The sequence below is a fragment of the Cetorhinus maximus genome, chromosome X, assembly GCF_964194155.1.
Source record: "Cetorhinus maximus chromosome X, sCetMax3.hap1.1, whole genome shotgun sequence".
NCBI classification, from domain to species: domain Eukaryota; kingdom Metazoa; phylum Chordata; class Chondrichthyes; order Lamniformes; family Cetorhinidae; genus Cetorhinus; species Cetorhinus maximus.
The window spans coordinates 15,031,140-15,055,325 of NC_135917.1; the positions used below are offsets into that span (position 1 = coordinate 15,031,140).

The 24,186-nt window shown below is 44.7% G+C and overlaps 1 protein-coding gene and 2 pseudogenes across 1 annotated transcript in view; 2 read left to right on the forward strand and 1 right to left on the reverse strand.

The window, feature by feature from the left end:
• Positions 1 to 24,186, reverse strand: part of LOC144672655 (vitamin D3 receptor-like) — a 243,667-nt gene that overhangs the window by 41,031 nt on the left and 178,450 nt on the right. The window contains exons 9-10 of the mRNA XM_078534531.1: positions 22,363 to 22,493; positions 1,610 to 1,794 (exon numbers count right to left, since the gene is read on the reverse strand). Of these exons, the coding sequence (XP_078390657.1) occupies positions 1,610 to 1,794; positions 22,363 to 22,493 (316 nt within the window). The remainder of the gene's footprint in view (positions 1 to 1,609; positions 1,795 to 22,362; positions 22,494 to 24,186) is intronic.
• Positions 11,415 to 11,807, forward strand: LOC144672656 (large ribosomal subunit protein eL31 pseudogene; annotated as a pseudogene).
• On the forward strand, positions 23,279 to 23,453 carry LOC144672788 (small nucleolar RNA SNORA53; annotated as a pseudogene).

Sequence of the window (24,186 nt, forward strand, 5' to 3'; positions counted from 1 at the left end):
AACACTGAGTAGTTGTTAATATCAAAAAGAAAATCAAAATGCTTTACAACGATTTTTAAAAGCATACTGATTTTGAGAAAAAATGAACAAGTTTTCATTGTTGTGAATATCTGATTCCATAATTCATGTTTATTCGAGGTCTAACTTTTAGTTTTAGGAATTAAAGTGTTAAATGTAAGATAAATGAAAACATCTGATTGAGAAACTGATAAACAGCTCTGAGGTAAGTGCAATTCAAACAGACCTAGGGTAATGACAGTTCAAAGTGTTTATTTAATAAGGTCAGAATTAGAAGAGAGAAAATTTACACAATGGATGACCCATTTTTTGGTAGGGACAGGAAGTCTAAGTTGCCTTCATAAGGGGTTTAAATTATTCATCTAGTTCCCAGAACAAAGAAACTAAAAGCACCTTTGTAAATAAGGGAGTTTCTTAGTGGGACCAGCAAGACTGGAGAAGTGCGTTGATAACTCCATTAGAGATATAAATTAGTAATAGAGGTCACAGAATCAAAGGGTTTGTTTTGAAGATAAACGATAGTTAATTAACATTTCTATTTGGAACATCTAAATATGGAATTTTCCATTGAAATGGGCTGTGGGAGCGAGGAAGGTTCATTTGTTTATTTATCTGTGTTTTGCTTACAGAAGCAGGTAGCCAGCAGTTAAGTATTTTTTGAGAGAGAGGAGAGGGGAAGAGAGAGAGAGGAGGGAGAGAAGGGGAGAGAGAGAGAGGGAGGAAGGAGAGAACAGAGAGAAAGAGGAGAGAGAAAAAGAGAGGAGAGACAGAGAGATAGGAGAGAGAGAGAGAGAGAGATAGGGGACAGAGAGAGAGGAGGGGGGAGTCAGAGGTGAAGGGGAGAGAGAGAGAGAGAGAGACACCATTAGGAACCAGGGTGCTTCTGATTTTTAAATCACTGAGCACAAATACAGTGAGGCCCAAGCTTGAGCTGAGAAGACCACAGTTATGAGGCTTTAAAGAACAGTTGTGGGATTGCTTAACCAAGAGTTAATAGAAGGATTCCATGAAAATTTCTACCTTGGAGAATAACTGAACACTGAGGAGAAATTAAAGTGAATTCTGGAGAACTGCAGCATGCTTGGTTTGAATTCCAAAAGGAGAAGTGAAGGAATCCTTAAGATCTTGTAATATATAATGAAATTCTTGGGCAGAATTAAGGAGTAAAAGGGGAACTGGGTTAATACTTTAAGTCTTGACAAACTATAGTGTTAAATCAGTACTGCTTGCTTTGTTTATTTTTTTTGTATACAGTAAAGCTTGTTTTTATTTAAAAACATGAAATCTTGAGGCAAAATTACTTTCAGTTGGCCACTGGTAATTCAAATTTCTCTTTAAACGTTAACGATCTTTACGGATATTGTTACAGCACGCAAAACTATCTTTAATAAGATTTCAAGGCTTGCCTCCTCCAAACTCAACCCTCCTGGTCAGTGTGTAATGCCTGAGTGTGGAAATACTGTAGACAGTTCGATGTCGAGTCCCTACAGATTCTGCCTGTTATCTCTTTCCTTATATCTGTCAAAAACATATTTACGCTGTGAGCAATTACAATTTTTGCAGTGTGCCTGTTCTTGGCCCAGATACATACTCTGAACTGGGTGAAGTCCGAATATGATACATCGTACGTTTTATGGTGGGCCTCAACCAATAAGACAATCAGTTTTTCTTGTTCATCTGACAACTTTGGTTTCTTAGCCTCCTTTATTGCTTCTTCTTCCTTCCGTTTTAAAATCATCTCCTTTTTCCTCTGAACTTCTTCATCTGTTAAAATGACTGGGCAGATAAAAGGGAAACATTTAAGTGAAGATAATGTAACCATCCTAAACTTTTTCAGTGTTACAGGCATTTACCGATACACAGTAAAGACAGCTACAGGGCCAACATTATAGGGTTCAATATTAGAGTTAAAAAAAGCATAACCTCCTTCGCCAACACAACACACCCAGCACAGAAAATGAGAGGCTGATATGAAGGCGAAGATGGAGACAAATATCATCTGTTCCAGGTGCTGCAAGAATTGTGACCCAACCACAATTTCCCAGATAAGGTAAAACAAACACTGCACCTAACAACAAAGCATCCAGGATTTGGGAACATGAATGGATATGTACAACTAAACCAACACTCATTTCATTCATCTGAACACCTCTAAATGCTATACTAGCAAAATTTACAACAATTGCATCATTTAAACTACTGCAAAACTCTTCTAGCCACTGCCATTCCCCCCCCACCCCCCCATAAAGTTGGTAAATTTTACAACATTTCAGGCCTCTTCTAAAATGAGCAATTTATTTTTGCTTATTCCCCTCCATTCCTGCATTTACAGTTCTGGCTTGAGACAGACATTTCGACAGTATGGCACTATCACATTATGTTACATTATGGGCAGGATTTTCTGCTCGGCGTGTGGGTGCGCACCTGACACTCCTGAGCGTGAAATAGTGCACAATGACGTCAGGTGAGTGTCCCCTTGTGCGATATTTCAGTTGGTGGGAGCGTGCGAGAGTCGGCGGCAGCATGCCTGCTGACAATTAAGAGGCCTACTAAGGCCATTAATCAATTAATTAACGTGTATTTTTTGCTGCCCGTCCAACGTTTCAGTTGGCGGATGGGCGAATCGGCCAGGCGGCCTTTGGATTTTTTAGGAAACCTCATCCATGGGCGGGATGAGGTTTCTGACATTAATTTAAAAAAATTAAAATGTTTCTGTTCATGTGAGTGAATCCTATGTGAGGACATTTTTTTCTGATTTTCAAAATCTTTAACTTTCATTTTAAAATTCTTCAGCTCCCTGAGGCAGTCCCCTGCCTTCAGGGAGCTTTCAGTGCGCGTTCCCCCTGCGCATGCTCAGACTTCTGTGCTCACCCTCCTCCCGCCCCCACCCCAGCAGCGCTGAGCTTCTCAGCGCGCCTTTCACGCTGGCTGGCTGTTGCAGTGGGCCATGTTCGCCAGCCTCTTGACCTTCTAGAGGCCCCGCTACCTCTTGCTGCTCAGGCCCTTGCTCCCCCCCTGGCCCTGTGCCAACCTGCAATGGGCCCTCCTTCTCCTCATCTGGATAAGAACCATTCCCAAGGCAGGGTTACCTGCAGCCTGCATCATCGACACCTCAGCGGATGTGTGAATGAATTGAAGTGATACATTTAGTGAGCATGTCCTTTACATGTTTCTCTCCATTGCAAAGCCAGCAGGCCAGTGCTCAGCCCTTCACCTGGCCTCTGTCTAGACATGGCCTCCCCACCCCACCCCTTCCAGGTGAAGGACATCCTGGAGGACCAGAGATGGGTGTTCCTCCCGGTCATACATGAACCCGTATGGAGACATTGCTCTTTGACCAGGGTGATGAGAGTCGTGTGCAAGAAGCCTCACATGGACACTTTTCTACTTGTCTCCATTACCCTCAAGACTATAGAGAGACCATTGCCTTGGTAGCAAAGAAAGACTAACCACATGATCCCTTGTCAGCCAAGACCATTCACCCAGGAGGATGGAGGTTTGGAATCATGAGTTGACTGCCCTCCACCAGCCGTGCACCTTGGAGGCATCCACCTCCCTCCCTCCCTTCATCCCTGCCTCTGACTGCAGCCGATGGCAAATGACACAGAATGAACGGCAGCTCCACACCTTGCTGGGATCTCGAGGCTGAGAGACCCATGAGTCGGGAACAAACCTGCTGCAATCTGGGCTTCACCGTAGAGAGGAGACACAGCTGAGCATGGTTCTCACCCAGTTGTCTCATGATTATTAGTCGGCCACTTGTGCTGACCTTGAACTCCACCCACTTGAAAAGACTTTCCACCCACTTAGAGGATTCACATGTCTATGTATCTTAAATAAAAGTAGATATCACTGTTATGTAATAACAACATGCTGGAATAATAATCTATTTGAACCTTTGTTCCCGCCAAACCTGGGTAAGCCAAAAATCATATTCACTTGATTGGTGTGGAAATTCTATAGTATGATAGATCCGTATACTTGTTGCAGGGTGAGAAAATTGTATCTGGTGCAAGAACAGTTCAAAAATAATAAATAATTAACAAGATGAAAAACATATTTTTCACTCATACAACCTGTGGAAAGTATTCTTTAAGCAGCTTAGACCTTGAACTAATGAATCTGGCGTGGTCGGTCAGAGGATAAAGTGGAAGGAGTGTTAAACTGTAACTGTAACACATTCTGCTATTGAAGTTCAACTATATGTAACCTTGCCTGTTCCTTTAAGGTTACAAAGTCTAATTGTTTAAAATAGACATTTGTTGAGGTCAATTAGCGGTTAAAAGGTTCTATGCAGCTTGCCAGGTGTTAAAATTCCCTGGCTCCTTCCCAAGATACAAACAAAACAAAGTGGCTGCTCTCGGCTCTCTAAAAAGAATGTTTTGCAACTGCAACAAATTCTGACTCTTTGAAGTGCAACACAGACGCTCAGAATAATGGAACGGAAGGTTCCCCTTTCTGCCAGTTGTAAGGATCCCATGTGAAAAGTATCTGGACAGTTTCAACCCAGATTCTGATGAGTGAGAGTCCACAATAAAAACTGTTCCGAATGAAAATCAGTTTTCTGCTTTTCTTCAACAACTCTATGGGCAGGATTTTCCCTTCGTTGGGCGGGCGGGCTCGGGAGCGGCCGTGAAACCGACCGAGCTGGCCAAGGGAGGGAGCCCTGGCAGCTTGGACTGAGTGTCTTGTGGCTCGAGGGCCATGACTTGGATGTGCCCTGCAAGGTGTTCCTCAGCTGGGGTTGGCCAGGCTGCAGTGGCGCTGCAGGTAGAGAGTGGACTAATCAACGCTCCTCTGTCCTTTCAGGAGAAGGCTGCCCACAACAATATAGAAAGGTCATGGCCCGGCGGAGGCCCCACTCTCGAGGTATGAGCAAGATGCCCTGGAGCTTGAGAGCCAGCACGCCCCATGTGCAACCGGGCGTGGAGAGGCGAGGGTGCCAGACGAAGGTAAGAGTGCAGTGTACAGAGGTGAGAGTTTTGGCTTGTGCAACCATCTGATCTCAAGGCCAATCATCTGGCAAACAGAGGCCACAGTCTCCCTCGAGAGGCGGAGCTTCCTTCAGCATTGCACCTCAGACATATTGAGGTAGCTGCATCGCTGCCTGTAAACCCTGGCAGCAGGATAGTGGCGTCTTCTGCGGCCCCTTCCATCTTGGACTTCCCACTGGCCCTGCACCCCTTGTGCCTGCGCCTCTCCTCCCACAGGTCCCTCCCCTGGAGGCTGAATAGGGACACCCGGCCTCCTCTCCCTTCTGCCCCTCTCTTCCTCCTCAGAGGAGGTGCCACCAGAGGAGGCCACAATCCCCATTCCCAGGGTAAGGGAAGGCTGTCTGGTACCTGGAAGGGTCCACACAGTCTGAATCTTCCGGGGAGCTTGGAGGCAGCAGTGAGTCCTGAAATTAAGCCTAGAAATGCTAAGAATGAAGCTCAGAATAGAGATGAAGCTGCCAAGTACCAATAAGCAACAACCTGCAAACTATCGAGGTTTGTGAAAACGTTGGCTGGTCACCTGCCCGTTTTGCCCGTGCGACAAGCAGAAAATCGCATGGGCAATGAAAAATCACCGTCAATTGCACTGTTAAGGACCTTAAGTGGCTGCTTAATTAATGGCGGGTGCCGCTCCGGCACTCACGTGCGCCCAACAAGCGAAATATTGCGCAAGTGCACGATGATGTCGGGATGCTCACCCGATGTCCTCGCACACTATTTTACTCCCGCTTGGGTCAGGTGCACGCCCGCCTGTGGGACAAAAAACTCTGCCCTACAAAACCCACATTCATTCCAGAGCGCCGAGGTGCTTTTCCATCATATTGCCCTGGACAGGATAAAAGCAAAAGCTGGCCATTGAGGAGCTAATCCTCATCTCAAATCTCTCGCTCGCCACTGCAACCTTCTTCATCTATATGGTCAGCTATTCTAAATTCTCCTTTCCTGTTCCTCCCAAGCTTCCAATATTCCATCCTACACGCTTCTTCTCCCTACATCCTTACTGTTAAAATGAAGACACATCAGACTTTTCTACCCAAATTTATTTTTTGCCAGTACCTCAAAATAGTGAAATTTCTTACTTCACTCACTCTTCCCTTCTCCCTACAAAACTGATGTTTATCATAATCTAATCACTACTTACTGATTTGCCTGGTCACTAAGACAAGCACTGCCACGAGACAAACCCTGGCTCATTCAAGCACTAAGACAAGCGCTGCTACCGACCAAATCCTGGCTTGGTCAAGCAATAAGTCATGCACTGCCACCTCCAACATGGGGCTGAGTTTCTTAATTTATTTTTAAATTACCAATTTTATTCCAAGGTCACAAGGTGGATGCCTCAAGAGGTGGAAATGTCACACTTACACAGTGGGATTTTACACCGGTGGGATTTTACGGTCCTGCTGTGGTCAATGGAGTTTTGAATGGCTCACTGCACTTTACAACCTTGTCCCCATCGTGAAGGGGCCATAAAATTCCACCCAGTATGTGCAGGCTCTGCTGTGGCTGCATCAGAGTAAAGGGAATGTCCCGGCCAGAAGACAGGAAGGGAAATATATATCTATGTCAACCTGGCTACTCTGTAAAATTATTTCATTTTTGAAAAAATTGACCAAGGCTTTACCCTGACTAGCCATGACTCGTACCGGAGGAATTTCTAACCTTCAGAAACCAGCAGGGATCTCATTATCTTTAAAGAGGTGCTAATGCCCTCTGTGACGGCCAACAATCAAATTCCAAAGAAATGTACCAACATCCTTTGACATTTCTAAGGCAGAGCTCCAGCCAACAGAGACAGAATGTCTGCAAGGACAAAAGGAACCCTGACTCCTCCATTAAACACCTCAAGATCCCAGACCTGTGAAAATACATCCTGTGTCCAACATCCAGTAGAAGACCATAAGACATAGGAGCAGGAATTAGGCCATTCGGCCCATCGAGTCTGCTCCGCCATTCAATCATGGCTGATAAGTTTCTCAACCCCATTCTCCCGTCTTCTCCCCGTGACCTTTGATCCCCTTACCAATCAAGAACCTATCTATCTCGGTCTTAAATACACTCAATGACCTGGCCTCCACAGCCTTCTGTGGCAGTGAATTCCATAGATTCACCACTCTCTGGCTAAAGAAGTTTCTCCTCATCTCTGTTCTAAAAGGTCTTCCCTTTACTCTGAGGCTGTGCCCTCGGGTCCGAGTCTCTCCTACTAATGGAAACATCTTCCCCACGTCCACTCTATCCAGGCCTTTCAGTATTCTGTAAGTTTCAATCAAATCCCCCCTCATCCTTCTAAACTCCATCGAGTATAGACCCAGAGTCCTCAAACGTTCCTCATATGTTAAGCCTTTCAGTCCTGGGATCATTCTCGTGAACCTCCTCTGGACCCTCTCCAGGGCCAGAACATCCTTCCTGAGGTACGGGGCCCAAAATTGCTCACAATATTCTAAATGTGGTCTGACCAGAGCCTTATAAAGCCTCAGCAGCACATCCCTGCTTTTATATTCTAGTCCTCTCAAAATAAATGCCAACATTGCATTTGCCTTCTTAACTACTGACTCAACCTGCAAGTTAACCTTAAGAGAATCCTGGACTAGGACTCCCAAGTCCCTTTGCACTCCAGATTTCTGAATTCTCTCCCCATTTAGAAAATAGTCTATGCCTCTATTCTTCCTACCAAAGTGCATGACCTCACATTTCCCCACGTTGTATTCCATCTGCTATTTCTTTGCCCATTCTCCTAACCTGTCCAAATCCTTCTGCAGCCTCCCCGCCTCCTCAATACTACCTGTCCCTCCACCTATCTTTGTACCATCTGCAAACTTAGCCAGAATGCCCTCAGTTCCTTCATCTAGATCATTAATGTATAAAGTGAAAAGTTGTGGTCCCAACACTGACCCCTGCGGAACTCCACTAGTCACCGGCTGCCATCCTGAGAAGGACCCCCTTATCCCCACTCTCTGCCTCCTGCCAGACAGCCAATCTTCTATCCATGCTAGTACCTTGCCTCTAACACCATGGGCTCTTATCTTACTGAGCAGCCTCCTGTGCGGCACCTTGTCAAAGGCCTTCTGGAAGTCCAAGTAGATAACATCCATTGGCTCTCCTTTGTCTAACCTACTCGTTACCTCCTCAAAGAATTCTAACAGATTTGTCAGGCATGACCTCCCCTTGATGAAACCATGCTGACTTTGCCCGATTTTACCATGCACTTCCAAGTATTCTGAAATCTCATCCTTAATAATGGACTCTAAAATCTTACCAACGACCGAGGTCAGGCTAATCGGCCTGTAATTTCCCGTCTTTTGCCTCATTCCCTTCTTAAAAAGGGGGGTTACATTAGCGATTTTCCAGTCCTCTGGGACCCTCCCTGACTCCAGTGATTCCTGAAAGATCACCACTAATGCCTCCACTATCTCTTCAGCTATCTCCTTCAGAACTCTGGGGTGTAATCCATCTGGTCCAGCTGGAGGTCTGTCACATTACCTCCCCCAAGCTGCTAGAGCCTGTAATATTACCCCGTGGAACTGAACCCAGACAGTCTACCATTTTACCATCCAACAGGTAGCAGCAGAAAGAGCTCTGTCCAGGTGAAGTGCCTGGCCCTAATCTACACTGTGAACTACTGGAACATTGGAACTCCTGTATCAGTGCCTACAAGACTAATTCATCTCTACGTGCCTTCTTTCATTGGGGAAGTCCTCGTTTCTGGAAAGTTGAATCACCCTGCAACAGTTTCAGCCTGCTAACCTCTAAAGGGATACACCATTGGACTTTTGATTCTGGATTCTGGACTCATATGAAACCATAACTCTTATCTTTATTGTGGGTTTGCCCTGTAGCCTTTTCTTTCCCTTATCCCTCTTTTATTGTATGAGTGCAAAAAAGGGGTATTTGTTGCAAAACCTCTTTCCTGTGTTGTGTGTGTGTGTAAAATAAACCAACCTTCTTATGTTATCCTGAGTTTGCTGTGGGGTTATTAATAGAGGATTGGATTACTCCAAAACTGAAGAGTTGGGGAAAAACACCACCACTTACAAAGGGGGAAATCAGAAATCAAAAACACCTTTTTGTTTACGGACTGGTAGTGAGAGGAGAAATCAGGGCTGTTTAAATTAATCTCTCTCCTGTCCGTAACAGGAACTTTGCTCTGCAGCTGGCAGTGCTGGTAACTGACAGAGCAAAAAATATGCTTAGATACAATACAGCAACTAGACTTCGTTTCCTGACAATATTCTTACCTAACTGAGCTTTAATCAGGTTTCATTATCAGAACTGCTCAAATATTTAAGGGTTGATGCTGCTGTGGAGTCTCACTAGATACAATGGCAAGTTGAGATTGAGCTCCAATAGTATAGCCCCACTTATCTGACCCACACATCACTAGCAAGACTCCACACCAGCAATGGGCCTTGTAAAATTACCCACTTACTACCTCATATCTCACTACCACCAACTAATTTTACTACATCGTGGTGCATGGATATTAGAGAATGCAACAATCCCTCATGGTTAGACATAAAATTACTTTGGGATTTCTAAATTGAAGTCACACAATGGGTTGATCTCGGTGAACACGAGCACATACATATGCAGGTTTGATACCTCTTCTTGTTGTACTTTGCAGCAAACCACCATCTGCAATTACTTGTCTCCCACAGAAACTGAAAGGATATTCTAGTTCTTGGCTCCAGCTATCCAAAATATGCTAACACGCCTCTGGCACACATTAAACATTGCAACTCACCCACATTGTCTCGCTATAGACAATTAAATAGCCTTTTCCAACTTAGCTACCAAATACTTCTTTAAAAAAAGGATACAGCCAATTGTGAAAAGCCATGTGGACTGACTCTGCCATGTGACCTCTGTTGAGTAGCCTTCTATGGCTGGGATTTTCTGAAGAATGAAGATACTGTAGACTGGATTCTAATCTATTCTGCCACATTTGTTCACTTCCATTTTTGTTGTTGAGCAACAGAAATTAGTATGATTGAAAAAACCAAATCTGTGCCAACAACTGGAGTGTCATCAGCTGCAGTAACTTTAGTTCTGGGTTGTGGAACTTGAGTGGCGGCTGGAGTCACTGCGGTGCATCCGCAAGGCTAAGGATTACATGCATAGTATGTTTAGAGAGGTGGTCACACCGTAGCTAAGAAGTACACAGGCTGAGAGGGAATGGGTGACTGCCAGGGTATCTAAGAGAAACAGGCAGGTAGTGCAGGAATCCCCCAAGGCTACCTCACTCTCTAACCGCTTTTCTATTTTGGATACTGGTGAGCGAGATGGTTCCTCGGAGGGACTGTAGCAAGGGCCAAGATCGTGGCACCACAGGTGGCTCAGCGGCACAGGAGGGGAGGAGGAAGAGTGGAAGTATTATAATGGTAGCAGATTCCATAGTTAGAGGAGCAGACAGGTTTTCTGCAGCCATAGACGTGACTCCAGGATGGTATGTTGCCTTGCTGGTGCCAGGGTAAAAGATGTCACAGAGCAGCTGCAGGACGTTATTTTGGGGGAGGGCGAGCAGCCAGAAGTCATAGTCCACATTGGGGCCAATGACATAGGTAGGAAAAGGGAGAGGTCCTGAGGGCAGATTTTAGGGAGCTAGGAAGGGAATTAAAAAGCAGGACCTCAAGAGCAGTAATCTCTGTACTCCCAGTGCCACATGCTAGTGAGCATAGCAATAGGAAGATTGAGCAGTTCAACACGTGCTGGAGAAATGGAGCAGGAGGGAGGGATTTAGATTTCGGAGGCATTGGGATCGGTTCTGGGGCAGGTGGGACCTGTATAAGGATGGGTTACACCTTAACAGGACTGGGACTAGTGTCCTCGCGGGGAGGTTTGTTAATACTGTTGGGAAGGGTTTAAACTAGATTGGCAGGGGGATGGGAACCCAAGGGGGCATTCAGAGTGCAGAGGAAAACAACTGGCAGTGGGAAGTAGTGAAGTATCAACTGATAATAAGGACATATCAGAGACTAGTATCAAGGTAGATAGCATACTTGGAGAGTTTGATAGAATTAGAATAGGCAATAGTAAGTCTTTAGATGGGGTCAGGATACCGGGGAAAGTAAAATAGCCTAAATCAGGGCTAATGTGCATGTATGTGAATGCACGGAGTGTGGTTAATAAGATTGGTGAACTGCAGGTATAGGTTGATTAATGGAATTATGATATTATTGCGATAACAGAGACCAGGCTCAAAGAAGGGCAGGACTGGGCATTGAATATTCCTGAGTACAAGGTTTTTTGGGAGAGACAGGAAAGGAAGAAAAGCAGATGGTGGCGGAGTGGGGATGGGTGATTGGCAATATTGATTAAAAATGGCATTACAGTATTGAAGAGAGAGGATGCTCCAGAGAGATCAAGGACGGAATCTCTCTGGCTAGAGGTAAAGAATGCAACAAGATGGTTCCTGCTAAGAAAGGTGGAGAGAGAAAGAAGGGCCGTTCTGCCATCAATGAGGTGGTTACCAGGGAATATACAATAAATGTGCACAAGCGTATCCATGGTGTGGGTTTTAAGAGACGCGCTCCTCGTGCCATTAAGGAGATCTGTAAATTTGCCATGAAGGAGATGGGTACTCCAGATGTCTGCACTGATACTCGTTTGAACAAGGCTGTTTTGGTTAAAGGTGTAAGGAATGTTCCATATCGCATTCGTGTGCGTTTATCCAGGAAATGCAATGAGGATGAGGACTCTCCTAACAAATTCTACACATTGGTAACTTATGTTCCTGTCACATCCTACAAAGGTCTGCAGACAGTTAACGTTGATAAAAACTAAATTGTAAGTGTTTTGTTAAAAATAAACTGTGAAAAGTGAAAAAAAAACATTGATTGGTGTAGTAGAGGGGAGGGGATGGTTTGGTATTCTGGACCAAGTGATCCAGAGACCCAGGGTAATGCTCTGGGGACCCGGGTTCAAATCCCACCACGGCAGATGGTGGAATTTAAATTCAATAAAATCTGGAGTTAAATGATGATGACCATGAAACTACTGTCAATTGTTGTAAAAACCCATCTGGTTCACTAATGCCCTTTAGGGAAGGAAATCTGTTGGCCTACATGTGACTCCTGACCCACAGCAATGTGGTTGACTCTTAAATGTCCTCTGAAATGTCCTAGCAAGCCACTCAGTTGTAACAAACCACCACAAAGTCACAAAAAAGGAAAGAAACCAGACGGACCACTTGGCATCGACCTCGGCACCGGAAACGACAATGGCAAGCTCAACCCTGCAAAGTCCTCCTTATTAACATCTGGGGGCTAGTGCCAAAATTGGGAGAGCTGTCTCACAGACTAGTCAAGCAACAGCCTGACATAGTCATAGCCACAGAATCATATTTACAGATAATGTCCCAGACACCATCACCATCTCTAGGTATGTCCTGTCCCACCGACAGGACAGGCCCAGCAGAGGTGGCGGCACAGTGGTATACAGTCAGGAGGGAGTTGCCCTGGGAGTCCTCAACATCGACTCTTGCATCAGGTCAAACATGGGTAAGGAAACTTCCTGCTGATTACCACATACCGTCCTCCCTCAACTGATGAATCAATGCTCCGCCATGTTGAACACCACTTGGAGGAAGCACGGATGGTGCAGAATGTACTCTGGGTGGGGGACTTAAATATCCACCGTGGCTCAGTAGCACCACTACTGACCGAGCTGGCTGAGTCCTAAAGGACATAGCTGCTAGACTGGATCTGCGGCTGGTGGTGAGGGAACCAACAAGAAGGGAAAACATACTTGACCTCATCCTCTCCAACCTGCCTGTCACAGATGCATCTGTCCATGACAGTATCGGTAGGAGTCACCACCACAGTCATTGTGGAGACAAAGTCCCGCCTTCACATTGAGGATACCCTCCATCATGCTGTGTGGCACTACCACTGTGCTAAATAAGATAGATTTTGAACATATCTAGCAACTCAAGACTGGGCATCCATGAGGCGCTGTGGGCCATCAGCAGCAGCAGAATTGTAGTCGAACACAATCTGTAACCTCATGGCCTGGCATATCCCCCACTCTACCATTATCACCAAACCTGGTTCAATGAAGGATGCAGGAGGGCATGCCAGGAGCAGCACCAGGCATACCTAAAAATGAGATGTCAACCTGGTGAAGCTATAACACAGGACTACTTGCGTCCCAGACAGCATACGCAGCAAGTGATAGACAGGGCTAAGCGATCCCACAACCAACAGATCAGATCTAAGCTCTGCAGTCCTGCCACATCCAGTCGTGAATGGTGGTGGACAATTAAACAGCTCACTGGAGGAGGAGGCTCCACAAATATCACCATCCTCAATGATGGAGGAGCCCAGCACATCAGTGCAAAAGATAAGGCTGAAGCATTGCTACAATCTTCAGCCGGAAGCAACAAGTGGATGATCCATCTCAGCCTCCTCCGGAGGTCCCTAGCATCATGCATGACAGTATTCAGCCAATTCGATTCACTCCATGTGATATCAAGAAACGGTTGAATGCACTGGATACTGCAAAGGCTATGGGCCCTGACAACATTCCAGCAATAGTAGGACAAATCCAATCTGGTCGATTACCACCCCATCAGTCTACTCTCGGTCATCAGTAATGTGTTGGAAGGGATCATCAACAGTGCTATCAAGTGGCACTTGCTTAGCAATAACCTGCTCACTGACGCCCAGTTTGGGTTCTGCCAGGGCCACTCAGCTCCTGACCTTATTACAGCCTTGGTCCAAACATGGACAAAAGAGCTGAACTCCCGAGGCGAGGTGAGAGTGACTGCCCTTGACATCAAGGCTGCATTTGACCGAGTGTGGCACCAAGGAGCCCTAGCAAAACTGGAGTCAATGGGAATCAGGGGGAAAGCTCTCCACTGGTTGGAGTCATACCTAGCCCAAAGGAAGATGGTTGTGGGTGGTTGTTGGAGGTCAGTCACCACAGCATAGTGCTAAGATTGCATCTTGACAGAGAGATTAGGAGCTAGTTCCACCCTGTTAGAAACTCAAGTCAAAATGGGCAGCCAGAACCAGCTACTAACAAAATTGCTCCAAAACCTTTTTGAAGTCCTTCAGGTATTTTCTTGGGTTTCCCTTGAGCTAAATGTTTACTGATGGAAATAAGGCCTGCAACAGAAAATATATAAAAAAAACAAAACTTACAAATGATTAAAATTACATCATGCACTTTCCCAGCATAACAGCCTATAGCTGCTATGTGTGTGATTGTATTTATAACTTCCAGAAATTGTGTCCCTCCAATGCAAAATTACTGAGAATGAAATCCCCAGGATAACTATTTTAAAAAAAGTTACCAGTGTCCGTTCGTATAACTATTAGGACAGGGGGCTGCATGAATTCCAACACTTGCTGAGGTAACTTTGAAAGCAAAAATGTGTAAACTATATTCTGGCTGATCTTCCACAGTCAGCAAATACAATGATACAGTTGAGCAGAAAGAACAAATGGGAATGACTGAAAGTACGTTTTTACATCAGCTGCATTTTCCATGTTTGTGCTCAGAACTGAAAAACAAGCATTGTGGTTTAAATATCAAGTTCTAAAGGACTGCATCATTATTCAAATTTGGAGGGATGTTCTGAATAGTACTGATTTAAACATGCATGCTGAAGTAATGTTCTGGTAGCACTCAACTGCTGCTGTTTATATCTCTTGGTATTCTCTATACAAATCCCTAACCCTAATGAGGTGGCCAGTAAAAGTAAGGAACTGCAGACCCATCGTCCATGTACAAATTTATTAAGTTATGTAACCATGCCATTTATATACCAATAGTAGACATTAGACGGGGATCCTTGGAATTCTCTACCCCAGTTGTTGAGTATATTTAAGACATAGGTCAATAGAGTTTTGAATGCTAAGGGTCTAGTGTGGGGAGGTGGAGTTGAGGGAAATGATCAGCCATGATCATATTGAATGGTGGAGAAAGCTCAAGGTGCCGAATGACCTACTCTTGCTTCTGTTTCTTATGAAACCTATATTAATAGACAAGAAAACACTGTTCATGTAGCTCCCAGGATCAAATCAAATTACACCATGGCCTGAATTTTTCCCTCGTTGGGCGTGTGAGATCGGTGGGAAACAGGCCCCCGACCGCGATTTCACACTGGCTGCCCAATTAACGGTCAGCCAGCATAAAACGCACGCTGAAATGCTCAGCACTGCCGGGGTGGGGTCGGGAAGAGGACAGGCGATCATGTCACCGTGGGCATGGGTGAGCGCTTCCACTGAGCTCCCTGAAGGCAGACAGATTCCTCAGGGAGCTGCAGACCTGCAAATAAAAAAATAAAGCACAAAGAAATCTGCAAAAGATGTCCATGCAGCACACTCAAGCTCCTGAAAGCATACCTCATAAAAAAGTCCCCAGGTATTTCTTTCATCCCGCCCTTGGATGAGGTTTCATCAAAAATGTAAAGGCTGCCTGGGGGCTGTCTTTTTTAATGAGGTGTGCTTTCAGGTGCTTGAGTGTACTGCATGGACAATCTTGCAGCATTTTTGGGCCTTATTTTATTATTTGCAGGTCTGCAGCTCCCTGAGGAATCTGTCTGCCTTCAAGGAGCTCAGTGGAAGCGCTCACCCATGCCTGCGGTGACATTAGCACATCCTTTAGCTAATATCACCACCATCAACGCCCCTTTGTCTTTTTGTCTATGACATCTTTGGCAATCTCTCCTTTGCCTCCACCTATCACTGGCCCCCTATCGAGCTCTACCTGTCCCACCCCCTTCTTCCAACTTATATTTCATCTCATTTCTATATTTTCTTAGTTCTGATGAAGAGTCATTCGGACTCGAAGCGTTAACTGTCTTCCTCTCCGCAGATGCTGCCAGACCTGCTGAGTTTTTCCAGCTATTTTTGTTTTTGTTTCAGGCAAGTTCACTGTTGGGTGACTGTTTCTGACACAGTGCGGGTTCGAGACCTGCATTTGACCCTGATGTTGGGATCCTGACATAAAACACACAATCCTTCCCCATGTCTCTGTAATAACCATTAGATCTAAACCATTTATCTTGATTTGTGCCATTAGTTCACCTATCTTAGTACAAATGCTTTGTGCATTCAGATAAAGAGCCTTTAATATAATTTTGTTATTACTATTCTTTGCATAGACCTTATTCATTGATGCACTATTACCATTAAACTCCCTGTCCCTTCTTGTCCCACTCTGTTTATCTTTACCTAAATTGGTACTCTGTTTTACTGTCTCGACTTTTCTCTTTAGATTTCTAAATCTCCCTTCATTTGCCCCCTTCCCCCACACCACTTTGAGTTTTAAGTCCTATCCACAGCTCTAGTTATATGATTTGCCAGGACCCAGCCAGTCTTAAGTGGAGCCCATCCCAACAGATCAGCTCCCTCATTGCCCAGTACTGGTGCCAGTGCCCCATGAATCAAAGCCCCTTCTTCCCACATCACTTTTTGAGTCATGCGTTTAATTCTCTAATCTGCTTGACTCTATTAGCTCAGGTAACAATCCAGACACTAAGGCACTAAGACACTCCACGGTTGGACCTTTCCGTTTCTGTGCTTCCTATCCTGCATTATGCCTGTACATTAAAGTGAATGATGGAAAAATGCAGCTGGTGATCTCAGAAGTGGAACCCTGGCCTGTGACTCTGGAAAAAAAGCAATTTTAGAAACCATTTTTGGCAAGCAATAAAATCCACAAAAAAAATGAACATATATTTCTTTAACATTACACCACTTGAAAAATGTCTTCAGAGAAATTTGAATGTACCAGTTCCTGCATCGTTGAACATATTTGGAAATAATAGTGTCAATTCCATTGAATGGCCATTTATATGGTTCCTTCTTTTGCCTTTATTTTCAACTGTGGCATCCCCTTGTCATTGCTTGGTCACAGACCCATCTGCAAAACACCGCTGGCTTGAATTACCTCCCGTTAAAGATTTGCCTCATTGTGCTGAGGAGTTTTGGGTGTTGAATGCCAGATGTTAGAAAAGCATGTGCCCGCCACAACTAGATTAGCAGAAAGCCAGGAGTAAATTTGTCTCCCTTCTTGGTTGGGAAGGCAGAAATCAGTAAAGATACAGTTAAAAAAACTGAGGTTAGGGTGGAAGCAGAACATCTGTTCAGTGCAAACTTTCCACAAGGGAAGGGAAAAAATGGCAAACAACATTTGTTTGTCAAATGTCAAACTTTATAACAAATAAGGTTTTCTGTTGATAGAGAATTGTTTGAATTCTGTTTGTTAATAATAACACGTTTCTCCCCACTTATCAGATTGAACACTGCTAAACTTGGGTTCAAACTCTGCAGAGGAGGACCAAAGTTAAAGTGTTAAATAGAATCCCATTGCAAGATGTTGCTAAGAGTATAGGATAAGTATTTCCAATGCTAGCTGTGAAGGGGCAGCCAGTCTCATCAGTGAAAATATTTATAGTGTCCTGTTGCTAACACATGTTCTGTTTCTAACACTTCTAGTTTACATGTAGCTTTATTGGAGAAAATAAAATCCACCCATCAGTTTATCTTTTATTAGTGTTTTTATTCCTTTCTGCCCAAACCTAATGTATCTTCAACCTGCACCCACCCACACCAACCACGCCAGCCCCCTTACCCTCCCCTTCAAAATATACTTTCAATCATGTTAATCTGTCATCAACTGAACCCCAAAGTTTAAAGAAAGCAAAATCAAGACTGTTCAGGACCCAACATCTATATTCAGACACTAGCTCGGAGGCATTGTCAATAAGGGCCTCCTTAATACTGGATCGCCAATGGGCCTATTGAGGATAGATAGTGCACAGATAAATTTCAAAGGGAACGAGTGAGAGCAGAATTCAGAGTTTATGGATTTTCGGCTTTGAGCAGAGTTGGGGGGGTTCCTGGGAATACTGGTGCCAGCTGGTGTGTCAGTTTTGAGATGCCATTCCTGGTGTGGAAATGTTAACCAGGATGGGTGGAGGGTGGGGCAGGGATCCTTCTCTCCTCCTCATTAAGGCCAATTAAAATATTTTAAAAGCCTGTTAAGAGATTGTTGGAGGGGGAGGGTGAAATTTTGAAAGGGGAGCATGGATTTCAGGAGGTGCCCGTTCCAGATCTGAAGGGAGGAGGGTATAGATTGGGAAGCCAGCCATTGTTGCCCCAGGGCATCACTCTGGGCCGATGAGGGGGTTGGTGAGGCCAATGGGGAACTTGGCATTTGGTAAGTAACTGCTCATGGAACTGCGCATTTGGTGGGGAAACTGGGCACTCAGTGCCCAGGCATTAAAATGGGGTCATCACCCCACCACGCCCCTCAGGGGCCAAGGCTGCCAATCACAATTGGGTGGTCACCTACCCAAAAAGAAGGCTCCAGCTGGCAATGGGGCCACGACTGCCAGTTTTTGGGCCCAGTGGCAATGAGGAGCAACACTCTACATAGGAAAGGTGGAACCCCAAGCAGCAGGAATGCACGAGGAAAAAGGGACAGGAAGGCAGTGGAGGTCAAACCTTCAGCACAGGGTCTACTGCCAAAGGCAGAGCTAGCTGGAGATGACGAGACCCAGTGCTGCAGGAAACAGATTCTCTAGGCACATGGTCACAGACATCTGTGGCCTCTTCACTGAAGAACTCACACATCACAACACTGGTCGCCAAGTCCTGCCAGTGGCTGTCAAAGTCCTTGTGGCCTTGAACATCTTCGCTTATGGCTTCTTACAAGCTGCAGACCTTAGTGGCATCTTACAAGCGGCTGCCCACTACTGCATCTTGCATGTCATTGATGCGCTCTTTGCTAGAGCTAACAGTACATTTATTTCTCAATGCAGCCTCACATGTTCGTCTGTTATTAAGGTGGGTGCATCTGTAGAATAATCATCACATATAATGGGTCCCTACAGTATAATCACACTTCCTACCTTAAAATTAGGGTCTACATTGACAACCAAATAGTGTTAGGGCTGCACAGCTTTCTTTTTCATGGTCTAACAATTGTTTTAGAAGTACTGAAATATATTCATTGTGATATTAGTGAGATTTTCTTCATTCTGTTTATTTTCTTAAATCAAGTACATTTTTTGACCAGATGAGAAGCTCAGTACTAGTTGTTGAAACTACCTTTCTATTTGCTGTGATTATAATTCAAAATGATCACATGGGAGGAAAAACCCAATATCCAAGACTTTGAGTCACTGCATAGGGAGATCTCACCCAAGTCAGACTGCGAGAATTTGGAGCTACAATATTTACGAATAGAATTGGATACCCATGGTGGAATACCACAAACTTACCTGTGCTCAAAATACAGCCAGCCCACCATGTAGAACACTGAGAGAGCAGCACAATCTAGAGTTACTCCAGTTTCCCAAAAGGTCAGCATGAATGCCAACAGTTTAGAAACCAAGGGCCCAGATTTATTTTGTTCAAATAACGAATCTTCAGGAGCACAAATCTAAAGCCCAACTGTGAAGGAATTGAACTGATATTTGTAAGGGTACAGCTATCTTCCGATTGACGACTTGGCACCAACTGCACCTGATATAATTCAACTCCCTCACACTACTAGTACTATTCCCCATCAGAACTGCGACCCCACTTAGGTGGGGGATATTCAGTTGTGAGTTAGAAGCTTATCCAAAGCATCCCTTTATGCTAACAACAGGAATCTGGGCATGTCAGAAGAGGATAGCCTGTGCAGTATGCTGGGCAGTTGGTTTTAATGGAAGGCTTTCACTACTGCTGCAGACACTGGCTTAGCGTAATCTCCATAACATTCTCTTGATTTCCCTCAGTGGAGATTGAGAAAAAGATCAAGAAATATCACACATTTTAATAGTCAAAAACAGAATGAAACAGATGGAAAGTATCAAAGGCAAGACTCACTCTGTAAAGTTTAAGATGCTAAATAAGGCCTATTCAGAAGGTATTGCCTTGCCCAAAACAGCTTTCCACAAATGATCACTTCACTCAGATTTGTGCTTTCTGGTTTCCATCACAAAGTCCAACCAAATACGGGCTGTAAAATGATGGTGGATGGGCGGTTTCTACAAGGCCCTCTTTTCATCCTCTATCGTCTAATGGTTGTCATGATGAACAATGTTCTATTCCAGATATCCAGGCAGAATAGAATGGAAGCACACTTAAGAAGCTTTTATTTACAGAGACACACATGCACTTCCAAACCCAACAAGCAAGGTTTCAGTCTGCTTTTATATACAAGAGTTCAAGAAAATCCCAACCATCTGAATACAATTAAATCCAATTAATATGCAATGAACAAACAATGCCCCTGGGGAAGATGCATTGGAGCCTCATGTGGAGGGCCAGAGGTGCTGAATAGCAGAAGGCCATAAGGGACCTAGAACAAAGTTTTCTATGGCAGCAGCATTCAAAATAAAGAAATGTCAGAACTTGTAAAGTTATTTTTATATAAAAGTTACTTTGTTCCTTCAGTTTTGCTTAAAAAAAAACTTTAACTTTTTAAAGATTTTTTTAAATCTTCCCGATCAGCCATGGGTATCTATAGGTTCTATCTTAGGCCATCTCCTGTTCTTCTGCTTTCAGGAGGCAGAAGAGGTTGAGAAGCATCAGGAGGACCACCCCAGAGGTGCCAAATGAACAGGCACCTTTGGTGATCTCCAGCCCCGGTCCATTACCACCCACCTCTCTCTCCTTGCCGATTCAGATGACACTACTGTACTGTGACCCCTTGGCACAGCTTAAGAAAGCCTCTCTTCCCTCACGAAGCAGCAACTTATTCAAACCAGCTGCAAGACATCTGAGCACAGAGAGATCTTCAGCTGTCTAAGATTCAAGCCCTCTCCCAAATGAGTTCTGCCATCATGGGTGCCATTTTAGCAACAATCTCAACTCAGTCACCTTCTGATTTGTAGTTCTCCTCAGCCATCAAGACTCTCATTTGGAAATCATTTTGCTACTCCTTCATGCAGCATTCCCTCACATTGATTGAGAGGGAAGGGAGAAGGAGGAGGAGGAGTAGGAGGGGAGGGTCATTCACATGAGGGTGATGGGTGGAGGAAGGGATGGTGATGAGTGGCTAACAGCAGAGTGAAGGTCGTAGAAAGTTGATGCCCAATAATGGTCAGAAGCCACAAACAGAGTTGGTACCAGCAGTTAGGCTAGGAATTAGTTATTGATGACACTTGGTGAACAAACAGCATGTGTGAAGGAGGAATGATCACACAAAAATAAATCACCTGGGGAACAAGAGGAACCTGTAATTGCCAGTCTGAGGTACAAAGTTGCTGCTGATGTGCATAGCAGTCAAACTGGCTTTAGTCTGTAACCCTCTGGTCTGTCTGGCAATATCTATCATTTTGAAGAGAATGATTGCATAGTGCAAAATGGCATAAGGTACTGCGAGCAGGTTACTGAAAATGGGGTTATCATCAGCTCTCAGGTAAGCACTTCTGCCAGTGCAGAGGAAAGGTTCTCTTTTCAGATCATAGGGGGTCAAAGATCCGCCTGCGGAATCTGCTGACTGACCAATGAGAAAAGATTTGAAAAAACAGAATTGCAACAAAGGTCAACTGTAATGTCCTTACTGAGATCAGCTAATGTAATAGAAATTAGCAATCAAACTTATCTATCATACAGCTGGGTTTCTTCATCAACTAGGTAATCAGAACATTTTTTTGATTCACAGTGACAGTTACATAGGATATTCTGGATCCCCTCTCCCCCCACTAGCAGTGGGCTAGGAGGTGCATATAATTGTGCGGGAAGGCATAGGGTGGAGAGCCCGTCACCTTCCAGTCTCCCTGACCCGAGGTCCACAAGTGCCAATTAAGGGCCACTTAAAGGCCTCACCTTGCCACCATTGGTTTTCTACCAGTGGTTTTGGGGGGGGGGCACACCACCTGGGCACCCTGTGCCACACAAAGGGCCCTGCAGGAAGATCCCCTGCTCTCCAGACTGATCTCCCTCCAGCCTCCTCACTAGGACCTGTCTGACCAGCCCCAGTGAGCCCACCCCACTCACCTCTCCTCCGGGGCCTCCAGTGATGTTTCTAGTCGGGAACAACTGCAATTCCAGCAGTGGCCACCACTCCTGGTGGCACTGTTGGGACTGAGGAGTTGTCAATCCTCTGGTAGACTCTTGGAAGCAGGATCTTCACCGTTAAAACTTCAGGAAACCCGATTGCTGGCAGCAGACTGCCTGATTGCCACTAATTTTGTAAGGGCTCCTGGAAATGGCCACAACAGGGTTGTCACTGCCTTTCCAACTGGAGGACTGCCAGGCATTAAACTGCCTCGGCATTAAATTCAGCCGATTAGGTGCAGTTATTGGAAATTGTGTCTCTCAAGAACAAGATAAACTGAGTATTCTTCATTCATAAATTTAGTTTCATTTAAAGTTTCTCCTCTGTTCCAAGTACATTTACTTACATTCTTTCATCATGCCAATATCCTGGCATCGCTTGAGTCTACATGCTTGACAATGCCTTCTGTTATCCTTTGTAATTGAACAGTTGCCATTAAAAGGACAGGTAAAATTGGCCTTTTTCTTCATGCTTCTCCTGATGAGGGTGAAAATAAAAAAGAACTCAGTGGCCTAGATTATAAATATACAATTATAAAGGACAGGTACAGACCAACACTAATTTCTTTCTTTGCAGATTGTGACAACAATTTTACAACAAATGAAGAACATGAGACTAGACAATCAGGAAGCATCAACAATTAAGCAAGGCTGTGTGCCACGTAACGTCCAGATGGAAGAAAACAACAGCAACTCCCAAAAAGTGGGGGGGGGGGCTGGTGGTGGGGGTGTGGTGTGTGTGTGTGTACGTGCGTTTGAGTGAGAGAGAGAGGAGATGTTTTTACTGTTGAGAGTGCAGGCTACGAAAAAAAAACCTGCTCCACACATCTGCCAGACATCAATTGGCTATCTCCTGTCAACAAGCTAAAGTGGTGCATCGACACACTAATGCTTAATATAACCCCTTTATGACTAGTTTAATCTGTTATATATACAATGCATATCTATATATATAATACAGAATAAATTTTAACACAGCCTGACTGACGTAACTGATACCGTTGCGTGAAAACTGCAAAGCTGAAGCAGTTTAGAAATGTCACCTAAGCCACAAGGTATGTTACTGCCTCAAAAAACAAGTTCCTGCATTGATCTTCCTAGCTTTTCTGTCTCTTCAGCCTAGAGCATTTTCAAGAAGTGGCAGCCTTAGCTCACTGGGAGCATTCATGCCATGGATTCAGAAGGTTTTGGATTCAAGCCCTACACTAGAGATTTAAACACACAAACACTTCAGTGCAGTACTGTGGGAGTACTGCAGTGTTGGAGGTGCTGTCTTTCAGATGAGACATTCATCAACCTGTGGTTGTACAGTCAAAGGTGCTTGAGTCATTGGCATGTTAAAGTAATATACCTGCACGGTAGCCCCTCAGTTCTGATGTGAACAACCTGTTACTCCAGGCTGTTGCTGCCATCAGGACTTTGCTGCGGTATGGACACGTTTATCAAAATCCATATGGTTTAAATATTGCAATGAAGTGAAAGACACAGATTGGCAGACATGGCCTCAGTTAAACAACTTATATCAAAGTGTGCCATGAAGTACTCACAGGTGGTGGACTCATATCTGCAGATATCCACACAGCAAACTACTGATCTATAGGCAGTTGTGAGAGGTACTGAGAAGCTAGATGCTTTTCTATTGATGAAAACATTTCACAAAGTCATCCCCAGCTATTTTCACATGTCTAGCTGGAGGCTGGTAATAGTGCCAGTGGCAGAGCAGACCTCTTACCCATCTTTCCAGCAAAGAAAAAATGCATGGACCAACAACGGAGAGAAGCTACTAACAAGTATGCAAATGCAAATAAATCATTTTTTTTTATTATTCATTCACGGGATGTGGGCTTTGCTGGCTGGGCCAGGATTTAATGCCCATCCCTAGTTGCCCTTGAAAAGGTGGTGGTGAGCTGCCTTCTTGAACCGCTGCAGTCCATGTGGTGTAGGTACACCCACATTGCTGTTAGGGAGTTCCAGGATTTTGACCCAGCGACAGTGAAGGAACGGCCGATATATTTCCAAGTCAGGATGGTGAGTGGCTTGGAGGGGAACTTCCAGGTGGTGGTGTTCCCATCTATCTGCTGCCCTTGTCCTTCTAGATGGTGGCAGTCATGGGCTTGGAAGGTGGTGCCGAAGGAGCCTTGGTGAATTTCTGCAGTGCAGCTTGTAGATGG